This window comes from Plecotus auritus, assembly GCF_963455305.1.
Source record: "Plecotus auritus genome assembly, chromosome: 6".
Taxonomy (NCBI): Eukaryota; Metazoa; Chordata; class Mammalia; order Chiroptera; family Vespertilionidae; genus Plecotus; species Plecotus auritus.
The window spans coordinates 108,140,398-108,154,032 of NC_137773.1; the positions used below are offsets into that span (position 1 = coordinate 108,140,398).

A 13,635-nucleotide genomic window follows, 5' to 3' on the forward strand; every position below is an offset into this window, starting at 1 on the left:
AGCTGGCTCAGTGGCAGCACTTGCTGCATGGACATCGAGAGCACACCCTCAGCTGAGTAGGGAAGCTCTCACCTACTCCACTGGAGGACATGGCCCATCTCATAACAAAGACAGAAACACTAGCTCACAGGAGCTGGTGTGCTTATCAGACTTGCCCTGTGCCAGCCATCTGACCTCCTGCCACTGAAACTTCCCTTCATCTCCAGAGGTGGCCCCCATGGACAGATGAGGAAGTCCAAGCTCAGAGAGGGCAAGCACCGGTAAACCCAAAGGTCAAGTCCAGGGCCAGCAGGCATAGCCTCCACCCTCCCCCAACTATTCCCAGAAATGTTCTGCTGTTCCCAGCAGCAAGCACAACCCCAACTAGTCCAAGTCACCGTGCAGACTCACAGTAGTTTGTCACATAGAAATAGGTGGGTTCTGTCCAGGAACCATTGCCCGCCAGGGAGGTGGCCCGTACTCTCACGCTGTAGTTCCCGGGTGACAGCCCACGCAGCCTGCAGCCCCGCTCCAGGGCGAAGTGCCTGCGGGACACACAGAGGTGCAGCTCCTGGAAGACAGGAGGAGACAGGAGTATCGGGGCTGTGCTCCGTACGTGTGGGAGCGCCCTACCTGGGTGGGAATGTCATGGACAGGATCTGCTCAGAAACGACACATAAGGAGTTAAGACGCAATCAGTGCAACATGCAAGAAACTTCGAGACTTCTGGAATTTTAGAACCTTAGCTCTACCAACAAGGAAACAGAAACACAGGTTATCGTGGTTGGTAACAGCCGCTCTTCCTAAACCACAGCCAAACATCTGACCCAGATCATTTCATTTAATTCTTACAACAACCCCATGGCTCAGCTCTCCTTAGAGACGAGGAAAGCGAGGCTTAGGGGGAAGTCGGAACTTTTGCTGTAAAGGGCCGGAGAGTAAATCTGTTCAGTTTCAACGGGCCAGATGGTCACTGCCACCAACTCAACCCTGCCGTCACCAGCAGCCAAAGCAGCCAGAGACAAGTCCCCAACCTGCAGCATCTATAATCAAACACAGGGGAGGCACCGTGCAGTAATCTTCTTCTTCCCACTTGATTACAACCGTTTAAGACGTGGAAGCAGTTCTTAGCCCACAAGGTGTACAAAACCAGGCATGTGAAAATAGTTTGCCCACCTGACTGAGGATGTGAGATGGTTAGTCAGAGATCTCATAGCTGGTGAGTGGCAGGGCTAGCCCTTCAACCCGAAACTTTTTGGCTCCAAAACTTCTTGCCCCCATTGTGAGATATTTTCTTTTTGAGAAAATGCAGAATATAAAACCTTTATTGCTTAACTGAAATGTTAATTCTCGGTTACAACTATTCATATAACTGCTACATGTAGGAATCACAGTAGTCAACATTAAGTACAACTTTATTACCATGCTAGAGGCCCAGTGCACGAAACTCGTGCACTGGAGGGGGGTTTCCCCCTCAGCCCAGCCTGTGCCCTCTCACAGTCCGGGACCCCTCGTTCCTTACCACCTGCCTGCTCGCTGCTCCTTACTGCTCGGCTGCTCCTTAGCCGCTCCTTAGCATTGCCACCGCTGCTGCACTCACCAGCCATAAGCCTGGCTTCTGGCTGAGCGGCGCTCCTGCATTGAGCGTCTGACCCCTGGTGGTCAGTGCGCATCATAGCGACTGGTTGTTCCACCGTTCATTTCTCCATTCAGTCGATTTGCATATTAGGCTTTTATTATATAGGATATTTCTTAAGATAAGATCATTCATGGCACATTGCCCCTTAATCCCTAAATATTCAGTTAAAGTGTTTTCAGAAATGACTATAAAACTGGTAAGGAAGCTAAAATAATTTCTGAAGTCCAAAAGCTATGAATCTTAGCCAGAGAGCTCCTTAATTTCTCATCTTCTATAAAGAGCTTCACAAGTCATTTGGAAAATCAGCCTAGATGTAAACATAATAAACCACATTTCCTATCCATTCTTGAAGTTGATCTTTCTTAAGAAATGATCGAACAGCACTTGTCTTTGAAGATGGCAGTAAGGCCTGACCCTGATACTCAAGCTCTGGTTCTGGATCAGTTTTCTGCATTGGACTGGTCAGGCGTCACTTCCTTCAGCATCTTCATCAGGGAGCTTAAGTGAGTGTGCGTTAATATTATCTTCTCTTTTAGCATTCCATTTTGTCACTGGAAAGGCAGAAGTGACCTTTCAATGCAGCCAGGCAGCATGGGTAGAATGCAGATGGAAACCAATGGGAATCCCCCAGGAACTACAGAATAAAAGGTTGGAAGTGCTGCCCTTGAGCAAACCTTCAATGCCAACAAGGACGGGAGCTTCCAAAACAACATTATTGTAACCCTGGAGGTGTAACCCTGGAGAAGACTACGCCCCGAGGACCTGAGAGGTTCCAGGCGAGGTGCACCGAGTTGGGGAGCACAGCGTGGCATCGCACGCACTGGACACTGTGTCCCCAGCCCTGCGGAGCCCAGCGGCGAGGACCCCTTCACCACCTGCGTGTCCCACTCCATGGAAGTTGTAGAAGAGGATCCATCAATTGTCGTAGTGCCAAGCCCCTGGTGGCATATTTTCACCAGACCTCCAGACATCCCAGCAGGGCAGGAAAGGAGGAACCCCTGTCCCCTAAATCACATTTCAAGCTCCCCCCTGCACCTCCTGGCCTTGGCCTCACCAGAACCAAACAGAAACATGGCTTAATGTCTTAACAAATTTGAATTCTCCTCCCTTCCTGACCTTTGTTACCTTTCTTCTACTTCATTTAAAAAGGCGGGGATCTACCTAAATGTCTGATAAAAGAGAGAAGATAAGCATGTACACCCCAGCGATAAACAATCAACTAGAGATAAACCCAGAGCTTATTAGGAAAGGCAGGAGGCTCACAGGGCCAAGTTTTGAAAACTTTCCCAAACAACTCCAAGCTCACAGTGCGCGCAGGGAACTGGCCTGGAAAAGTTAGGAGCGAAAGAACAGAGAGCTCCGGTGCTCACCACGTGACAACAGCAGCCAGAAAACAGACGGGCTGTGGGCGAGGCTGGGCGCTCCAGTCCAAAGGTTCTTACAAGGATGAGTCACCAAGTAGAAAGGGACAAATAAGTAAACACAGAAGCCAAAGGTAGCAACTATCCAGGACAAGGGGACATGCAACCTCCTACCTCAGTCATATGCCCCAGATGCCTCAGGGCTGGGGCCTGAGAAGGGAGCATGGTAGAAGGAACTAGAACTCGATAGTCTCCCACAGACACCAAAATAAATAAACATAATAAATTAAAAAGAAATTTTATAATGTAGCCTTGATAGCTTTTAAATTTTAATTTTTTGCACTAAAATATGACTGCTTTAGGTTCATTACATGTTTCCAAAAGCCTCCTAATATTTAAATCAAAAAAGGGGGGGATAGTAGAAGAATAACATGTAAGGAAAAATATCCTGTAAGTAAATTACATCTAGAAAATTTTTACTTTAGAAAATTAACTTTCATTTGTAATGCTAACAGCAAGACACTCATGAAAAACACACATGGTGTCTAAACAAGCCAAAGGAAAACTGTTTGGGCAAAAAATGAAAAAGGATCCCAAGTCAAATTTATAGAAAAGATTCCTTTATTAACTTTTGGTCGAGAATATGTTTGTATATTTTCAGAAAACACCTCCAAGACCATGTGGATTCCTGCAACAGAGAGGAATTGACAGGACTGCTCCAGCCATGAAGACAGAAGAGATACAGTCCAGAGATGGAAGACGCTGACAACGCCTCGCCATACTAGCAGTCAGCAGCTGTGCGTCGTGGCAGGTTGCCCAGGACCAAACCAGAGAGAGTCAGACCTGCATTACCACCATTTGTCCACCATCCAAAACTGAAATATCATCGCTGACATGTACACATAAGGAACTGTTTGACATTGAAATTGGGACTCAAAAGAACTGTTGGCCCAGAAAGAAATTCACTACAGACTGATTCATTTGCCTCCCAGCATAACCATTATTGCTTGTCTCATTTTCGGTTCTTATAAGTGTATTTCTAGTATCACATGATCTCACTCATCTAGGGGAAATAATGAACAACATAAACTGATGAACAAAAACAGACCCGGAGACAGGGAAGCATCGATGAGACTGTAAAACCTCAGAGGGAAGGTAGGGGAGGGTGGGGGTAAGGGGGAGAGATCAACCAAAGGACTTGTATGCATGCATATAAGCCTAACCAGTGGTCACGGACAACAGGGGGGTGGGGGCATGCGTGGGGAGGGGTTTGAGATGGGAATGGGGGGATGAGGACAAATATGTGATACCTTAATAAAGAAATTAAAAAAAAATTAAAAAGAAGCCGGTGAGAGTTTTGTAAAGCTGGCAAAGCCATAGTGGTGCAGAACATTTTTAACTTCTATCAAAGCGATGCTAGACAAAAACTAAGATAGATGTTGGAGGTCACCGACCAGTTTTTAAGACGTTCCGGTAACCTCTCACTCGCTCCTAACTCCCCCCTATCCCTCTGCTCCCCTACATGTTGAATAGGGCTTGTCTGTCCGGGATGGGGGCCAGGGCAAAGGCTGATGGGGATTCATGACGGGGATCCCACTGCTGACCCGTGGGCTTCAGGAACAGCAGAGGCAAGCCAGCCCACGGCAGCTGGAGGACACAGGAGTGGGTCTAATGCCAACAGAGACCGAGGGGTTCCTAGGATGTAGGACTTCGTCTCAAGCCTAAAAATTTCCAGGCAGGTGGGGTAGAGTTGGTCACAGCAGCAGGAATAAAACCAGGACAGTCTGCAGCATAAACACTTGCTGCTCACTGCACAGAATCCATATTCTCCTCCTGCTCCCAACAATACCCCAAACTTCCTCTGGCAGCTGTACCTCCCCTTGAGTGTCTCCTGCCTCCCACCCGCAACCCCACCCTGGTTCCAGGGCTCACCCTGGCAGCCTGAAGCTGAAGAGTCCCATTGGTTAGGGAAGGACACAAAACTCAGACCCAAATGAGCCATCATGGAAATGCAAATCAAGACCACAGTGAGGCGCCGCTTCATGCCTGCTAGCATGGCTATAATAGGACTGACAGACCAGGACAGGTCGGCAAGGACGCACAGAAGTCAGAGCCCTTGTACACTGCTGGTGGACATCAAAAAGGGTGTAGCTGCTGTGGGAGAGAGCCTGGCATTTCCTTCAAAGTTAAATGTCGAGTTACCATGTGACCCAGGAATTCCACTCCGAGGTATGCACCCAAGAGAATGGAAACATATGCCCACACAAAAACGTGTACATGTGTGTTCATAGCAGCATGATTCCTAACAGCCAAAAGGTGGAAATAACCCAAATGTCCATCAACCCATGACTGGATAAACACAACGTGGCCTCTCTATATAATGGAATAGTGTTTAGTCATAACAAGGAATGAATCACTGATATAAGCTACAATGTAGATGAACTTTGAAGACATTATGCTAATGAAAAAGCCAGAGACAAAAGGCTCCATATTACATGATCCATTCATATGACATGTCCAGATCAGCCAGAGCCACAGAGGCAGAGAGTGGACAAGTGGTTGCCAGGAACTGGCGAGAGAGGAGGCAGAGAAGATTGGGGGTGATGGCTGAAGGGGGGAGAGGTTTCTTTGGAGTTTATGAAAATGTTCTGTGATTGACTGTGGTAAGAGTTGTACAACTCTGTAAATGTACTGAAAACCATTAACTGTACATGTTAAATGGGTGTATTTCATGGTATGTGAATGTATCTTTTTATATACTAGAGGTCCGGTGCACGAAATTCGTGCATGGGGCTGGGGTGTGTGTCCCTCAGCACAGCTTGCACCCTCTCCAATCTAGGACCCCTCGAGGGATGTCCGACTGCCCGTTTAGTCCAGATCCTGGTGGGATCGGGCCTAAATGGGCAGTCGGACATCCGTCTCACAATCCAGAATTGCTGTTTCCCAACCGCTTGCCTGCCTGATTGCCCCTAACTGCTTTTGCCTGTCAGCCTGATCACCCCTTAACCACTCCCCTGCCAGCCTGATCGGCGCCTAACTGCCTCCCCCTGCCAGCCTAGTTGCCCCCAACTGCCCTCCCCTGCAGGCCTGGTCCCCCTCAACTGCCCTCCCCTGCTGGTCTGGTCACCCCCAACTGCCCTCCCCTGGTTACCCCTAACTGCTCTCCCCTGCAGACCTGGTCCCCCCCAACTGCCCTCCCCTGCAGGCCTGGTCCCTCCCAACTGCCCTCCCCTGCTGGCCATCTTGTGGTGGCCATCTTGTGTCCACATGGGGGCAGCCATCTTTGACCACATGGGGGCAGCCATCTTGTGTGTTGGAGTGATGGTCAATTTGCATATTACTCTTTTATTGGATAGGATATATATTTTTTATTGATTTCAGAGAGGAAGAAAGAGATAGAAACATCAATGATGAGAGAGAATCATTGATTGGCTGCCTTCTGCATGCTCCCTACTGGGGATTGAGCCTGCAACTGGGCACGTGCCATTGGCCAGAATCGAACCTGGGACCCTTCAGTCCGCAGGCCGATGCTCCATCCACTGAGCCAAACCAGCTAGGGCTGAATGTATCTTAATAAGGCTGTTATTAAAAAACCCTTATAACCTGGCCCCAGCCGGATGGCTTGGTTGGAGCATTGTCCTGTCCACCAATTCCCTCTATGTGCACCTAGGCTGCAGGTTCAATTCCAATTCCAAGTTGGGGAGCATACAGGAGGTAATTTCTCTCTCTCCCTCCCCTCTTTCCTCTCTCTCTCTAAAAAAAGTAAGTTTTTAAAAATCAATAAACAGCTCCTCAGGTGAGGATTGAAAAATAATCCTCATCCCCATCAGCACAGCACTCCCCTGGTCCTGTGATTAGCCACTGGGTGTCACGTGGCTCAGCCTGGATGGGCATGCTGGGACACCAATGCTCTCTCTGCTGGTACGCTTGGCACTGAGAGGATATGAGACTTGATACCACAGAAACAAAAGAAGGACAGCTAAGAGCTGCTGGGCTCACTGCAAGGACACTTACAATGCAACTGGTACAAAGGAATTCTGGATCCAGCCATGTCTGAACTCCTTAAACTGTTCGGTTAGGGAGCGAATTAGCTTCCCTTCTGCCATAAGCTAGTTCTTAACGCTGGTGTAAGACGAGGATCTAACACCCAGAGACTGTAATCTGAGCCTCTACATTATACTTAACAAAGGTCTTCCCAAACACCCGTATAAAAGGCTGCACATCCACCCATTTTATGGATATACCCTTGTTTATGTGTCCATTTCCAACAGACATCCACCCCGTGCCTGCACTTTTTGATGGTGATGAAAATACTATGAATAAAGTTTACACACTCCCCTCCAATTCCGAATTATTTCCTTAGGACATATGGGGTTAATATATACAGAATAAGATAGTAATAAATCTTACAATAGCAACCCTCTCTGAGTCATGCCTCCCTTTATGCAACCCTGAGAGGTGCCCTCCTGTACTGAGGCTGGGTTGGCCATTGTACTTGGCAGATGTACATTCTTCTTTGTTTCTTTTTACAACTCCCTGCAGTCATAAAAACAGGCCTCGGGCCAGACTTGGACCACAGGCCATAGTTTGCTGATTTCAGTTTCAAATCACTGTCAAAGCCGAATATTTGGGCACCAAGAATAGATGTGATGGGACCACCTAGGGAGGTCCACCTGACCTTTCTGGCTCGGGGAAGCCATGCTGTGCCTACCTGGTTACAGGATCACCAAAGTTCCAAGAAATTGGACAATTTTGTTATAACCTCTGTAAGGTGCTGGCAAACTATGGCCTACAGGCTAAATCCGACCCACTGCTTGTTTTTATAAATAAAGTTTTATTGGCACACACTACGCCCACTCATTTACATATCATGTATATGGTGGCTTTCAAGCTACAATGGCAGAGTAGAATATTTGCAACAGAGACTGTCTGGCCACAAAGCCAAACACACTGACCATCTGGCCCCTTACAAAAAAAGCTGCCAACCCCTGGATTAGAACACCAGATAGGCTTGGGTTTGAATCCTGACTCTATTCTTATGACCTTGGACACAGCTTAGATTCTGGAAGCCTCCCACACCACCTCATTTAGTTATTCTGAGGAGTTACTGCACTTGATCGAACCCAAGAGGCATTTCATCTTCACATCTGACGTTTCTGAGACTGGAACGCACCCTGGAGACCACAGCTGGGGGTGGCAGTGTCTTTCTGCTTCTAAGCGGCCCATAAAAATAACTGGGCCTCTCATGGCATCTTAGATGCAATAAAACACAATAAATGAGGTACTGTAGGCAAAGAGTTTAACATGCACAGGGCACACCATGAGCCCTCGGGTGTCTTGTGCATCTCAGCGCTCACCCATCACCCTGCAGAGCGTCTCGTAGTAAAGACAGGCACCCAACAAAAAGTCACTTATTGAAGTTTTAAGTTATCTGTTCCCAGAATCAGATAACTCTCGCTAAAGTGAGATGAGTCTCCTGTCATGGCAGGAGGGACACAAATGCAGGCAGCCATCATTCAACTTGTAGGCAGAGATAAAAGGCAACATGAGAAACTGCTAAACGTGGTCTGTGGACAGCATTTCTGACCCGGCTCCCTGGAAAGGTATGTAGCAAGGTTTTTAGGTCTAGTAATGAAGCATCTAATGAGAGAAGCATTTGGGCCAGAATTTAAGAACAGGAAAGAGGCAGCAATGACAGCCTCGCAGGTTCACGCCCAGGTGTCCAGCGTCTTACCTCATCTCCGTATCGTCGATAACTCACTTCATACAGCACAATCAGACCGTTCGGCTCCTTTGGCTCCTGCCACATCAAATGAACGATGTTGTTCTCGAAGATTTCATGGGTCACAGGGCCAACAATGTCATCTGCCTTGGCTGTAAGGGGCAGTGGTTAGATGCAGGGACCTGATCCCTGGATTGAATCCCACCTCCACCACTTACCAGCTGTTGATTTCGAGCTGGTTACATAACTTTCCTATGTTCCATTTCCCTCGCTGGAGAATGAACATGTAAAACTCACCTCAAAGAGCTGTCCACATATCTGTCTGTCTGTCATTGGTTCTGTTACTCTGGAGAACCCAGACTAATTCTAGAAGCCTCGATACCATACGTGTGTGTGTGTGTGTGTGTGTGTGTGTGTGTGTGTGTGTGTGTATTTCTTAATTTATTTTTCTTATGGCTTGTGTGTATTTTCTAATGTTGATATAATGGCTCTGCATGACTAGTGTAACTGAAAATAAGGCAACATGGATGGACCTTGCGGGCAGTAGGCTAAGAAATAGGTCAGACAGAAAGACAAGTACTGTATGACTGAAAAAGCAGAACTCCCAGAAACAGGGAATAGACTGGTGGCTACCAGGGCTGGGGGAGGGGATGTGGGAAGATGTAGGTCAAAGGGAACAAACTTCCAGCTATAAGATGAATAATTCCTAGGTATCTGATGTACAGATGGTGACTAGTCAAACATACTGTACTGTATGCTTGAAAGTTGCTGAGAGAGAACTTAATGTTCACCACAAAAAAGACCTGGTAATCATGTGACATGATGGAGGGGTTAGCTGATGTTATGGGGGTAGATGCCGTGTAATCACAGTGCACATAGCACAGGATCAAATCACCACCTTGTCTACTGTGTTACAGGAACTCACATGATGTTATATGTCAATCGTTTCTCAATAAAGCTGGGAAAAGCTAAAAATAAATCAAAAGTTGTAAGGGCAGATCAGTTAAAGAGGTAGGGCCCCTCCTGGGTCAGCGTGTGCATCCTGGCCTATGATGTGCCTTCTCACCTTCGGGCATGGTCCTGGCGCTGATGTAGGCCGCCACGCTGCACCTTTCCTCAGGGAAATCTTGGTTGCAAGCCTGCAGCTCGATGCGGTAGCCAGTGAAGTGGCGCAGGCCAGAGATGACAAGCGACTCCTTGTTCACCACTTTCTCGAAGGGCCGGTGCTCCTCCGAGTTTGTGGGCACGATGGTTGAGGAGGTATTGGGGAAACCCGGGGCTGTGGGCACAGTCGTCGTCACATTCCCCTCATCACCAAGGGCCCTACGTTTTCTTGATGGCCTGTCATGACATCAGAACACACAGGGTCATGCAATTACAATCTTTAAATAAATGCTGCTGGAGACTAAGAGGCTTAAAATAAAAGACTGGAGCAGGGGGACATGAGGGAGCAGGTAAATTAAAATGCAAATTACCAGGAATTACAACACAGAGCCGCTTTCAAGATGCCCTTCGAAGCCTCAGAAGGATGGGGAGAGGGCCGGTGGGGGGCGTGGGAAGGGGGGAAGGGGCAGGGCCATCGCTGTTGACATACTGCAATGTTGCCCTCAACTTGCTCGATTTCAGGTTTTCATTTTGCAGAGTAACAGACCACCCAGGGTCAGTGTTAAAAATAAGATGCCAAAAGCCTGTAAGAAGCTTTTCAGGAAGCCCTGCTAAATGGCATCTGCCCAATGGCCCGAGCTACTGGCCAACACCATTTGTTTAAAAAGGAGAAACAGGTCTTCTAATTTTTATGACTCAAGCCGTGAGTTTGACATGCTTGGCACCTGCATAATTTGAGTGGTTCAACTTCAAATATTGGTAAAAGAATCCTGCGCCACTCAGGCTGGTACAGGTAACAACAACAAAAAACAAAAACAAAAACCAAAAAACACAAAAAAAAGCCTACGCAACTGACACACTTTTTCCCCTTAAAAGGATATTCAAATTACTCATCATTCCACTGCCTATTGCTTCCTGTGGGCAATGTTTTCTCCTAGAAATATTATGTATGACTATGATGAGGCTCAAGGTAGTTTTATAATCCTCTTCACTTGTATTAGAATCATTTATCAAATATTTTTCTTAAGCCCGGCTAGCGTGGCTCAGTGGTTGAGCATTGACCTAGGAACCAAGAGGTCATGGTTTGATTCCTGGTCAAGGGCACATGCCCGGGTTGTGGGCTGAATCCCCAGAGGGGGCCTGCAGGAGGCAGCTGATCCATGATTCTCTCTCATCATGGATGTTTCCATTTCTCTCTCCCTCTCCCTTCCTGTCTGAAATCAATAAAAGTATATTTAAAAACAACAACATACTAAGTAGAGCCCTAGCCGTTTTGGCTCAGTGGATAGAGCATTGGCCTGCGGACTGAAGGATCCCAGGTTCGATTCTGGTCAAGGGCACATGCTTGGGTTGTGGGCTCGATGCCCAGTAGGGGGCAAGCAGGAGCAGCCAATCAGTGATTCTCTCTCATCATCGATGTTTCAATCTCTTCCTCCCTCTCCCTTCTCTGAAATCAATAAAAGCATATTTAAAAAAACAAAAACCAACAAAAAAGACATACTAACTGGAACAGAATTTACGTTTTTTCTTTTCCAACGTGAAACGAGGTTTTTTCTCATTACAAAAGTAGCACATGCTCATTGCAGAAAAGTTGGAAAACTATAATATTCCCATTTATCGTATGTGCCATACTTTATTTAACCATCCTCCTATATTTTTAAATGAGTGTTTTTCCAATTCTCTTTTGGTATGATAAATATTGCTTTGACCATTGTCTCACTGTCTCATTAGATCCTAAAAGTAGATTCCTGGAGAAGAAATCACTGGTTGCTTCTTAATACATTCGGCTAAGTTTCTGTCTGGACCCTAGATTGAACTGTGGTCTCACCAGTGGCCCATGAAAGCATGATGCCAGCTTGGTTACTGGTTTCATTAGGTAACACTGAGTGAGGTTAGTGGGGTTTCCTTTTCCTTTGTTTTTCAGGTTTTCAACCTGAGGGATTTTTTGAAGCATCCCTCTACCGCTTTATTTGTATCTCTTTGTACTGCTGAGTGAGAGCTTTTCTTTCCTTTATTGCTTCTTTTGTATTTCTCTAGGGAACTGTCCACCTTACCCTATTTTTCCACGTCCTCCCTCCTGTGTTGTTCATTCACTGAAGATGTTAATCCTTTACAAATCATGTTGCATGATTCATTCGTTTGCCAGCTAACTTTTTCTAAATGACCTGAAACAGCCTTTCTCATTTATCTGTAAAATTTTGTATCTCAGCCAATTTTTTAATTTTTTCTTTACAGGTAATTGTGTATGTGGTTACTTAGGTTTTATGGCAATTACAAAAGAGATCTTTCCCCTTGTTTTGTATACTAATTATTGCTAGTACAGCCACAGGCTTTAGTTTATTCATATTGTCCCTACTTTCCCATACTCTGGTGCTAAGAGTTTCATAGTTGATTTCCTTGGGTTTTCAAGGAACACACCAGTAAACTGGTCAGCATACTTTTATCGTAAATGCTAGAGAGTGAATATTTTGGGCTTTGTGGGATGTGTGGCTTTTATCACAAATACTCAACCTTCCAATGGCTTTCAAGCCACTGTAGCTGGAAAGCAGTCATGGACAAATGGAAACGAATGGGTGTGGCTACATTCCAAATAAAACTTCCTCAACACACGGGTAGCTGGGTCATGGGCCAGCATTTGTCCGGCCTTACACTAGAATAGCTGCAAATATCAATGATTTTATTTCCCATAATTCCTTCTTTTAAGTTCTAATTTCTGTTTTGTATCTATCTGCACTAGCTAGATACCCAGAGAAATGTTAGTTAGTAATCATGACATTGGACACCTTCTAATTCTAACAGGAACAGTTTTAAGAATGATGTTAGCTTGGTTATTGGTTTTAGCTAGGTAGTATTTATCTTGTTGTCCCCCCCCCCCTTCTCTAAATTAGAATATTTTTAACATTATCTAATGAATTATATGATTTTCCTTACTGGGCCTCTTGGAACTAGATTATATTGTCATATCTCCGGATCTTAAATCACCCTTGCACTTCCGAGATAAACAATATTGCCAACATGGTGTTTTATTTAGGACACTAGAGGCCCGGTGCACGAAATTCGTACACAGGGGAAGGGGTGACCCTCAGCCCAGCCTGCACCGTCTCCATTCTGGGACCCCTCGAGGGACATCCCTCTCACAATCCAGGACTGCTGGCTCCCAAATGCTCGCCTGCCTACCTTCCTGATTGCCCCTAACCGTTTCTGCCTGCCAGCCTGATCACCCCCTAACCACTCCCCTGCCAGCCTGATTGATGCCTAACTGCTCCCCTGCCAGCCTGTTTTCCCCTAACTGCCCTCCCCTGCAGGCCTGGTACCTCCCAACTGCCCTCCCCTGCTGGCCATCTTGTGTCCACATGGGGGCAGGATCTTTGACCACATGGGGGCAGCCATCTTGTGTGTTGGAGTGATGGTCAAACTGCATATTACTCTTTTATTAGATAGGATAGAGGCCTGGTGCACAGGTGGGGGCCAGCTCGTTTGCCCTGAAGGGTGTCCCGGATCAGGGTGGGGGTTCCCTTGGGGCATGAAGCGGCCTGGGCGAGGGGCCTGTGGTGGTTTGCAGGCCGGCCATGCCCCCTGGCGACCCAAGCAGAAGCCCTGGTATCTGGGGTTTATTTATCTTCTACAATTGAAACTTTGTAGCCTGGAGCAGAGCCAAGCCTTCTTCTTGCTCTGTGGTGGCAGCCATTTTTGGGGGGATTTATGTATCTTCTATAATTGAAACTTTGTAGCCTTAAGCAGAGGCCTGGGCCAGCCAGGCTGTGGGGAAAGCTTGGCTTCCTCCATCACCGGGGGCAACCCTAGCCTCCTGCTCTTTCCAGCTCCATGGC

General features: G+C 46.8%; 1 protein-coding gene and 1 pseudogene across 4 annotated transcripts in view; both read right to left on the minus strand.

Annotated features, from left to right (window-relative positions):
* Positions 1-13,635, minus strand: part of INSR (insulin receptor) — a 167,549-nt gene that overhangs the window by 26,216 nt on the left and 127,698 nt on the right. For all 3 annotated transcript variants that reach the window (XM_080671540.1, XM_080671539.1, XM_080671538.1), the window contains 3 exons: positions 9,768-10,042; positions 8,714-8,853; positions 391-550 (listed from right to left, as the gene is read on the minus strand). In XM_080671540.1, the coding sequence (XP_080527666.1) occupies positions 391-550; positions 8,714-8,853; positions 9,768-10,042 (575 nt within the window). The remainder of the gene's footprint in view (positions 1-390; positions 551-8,713; positions 8,854-9,767; positions 10,043-13,635) is intronic.
* Positions 2,059-2,589, minus strand: LOC308250617 (protein Mis18-beta-like; annotated as a pseudogene). The gene has a single exon. The product of its transcript is annotated as a protein Mis18-beta-like (transcript).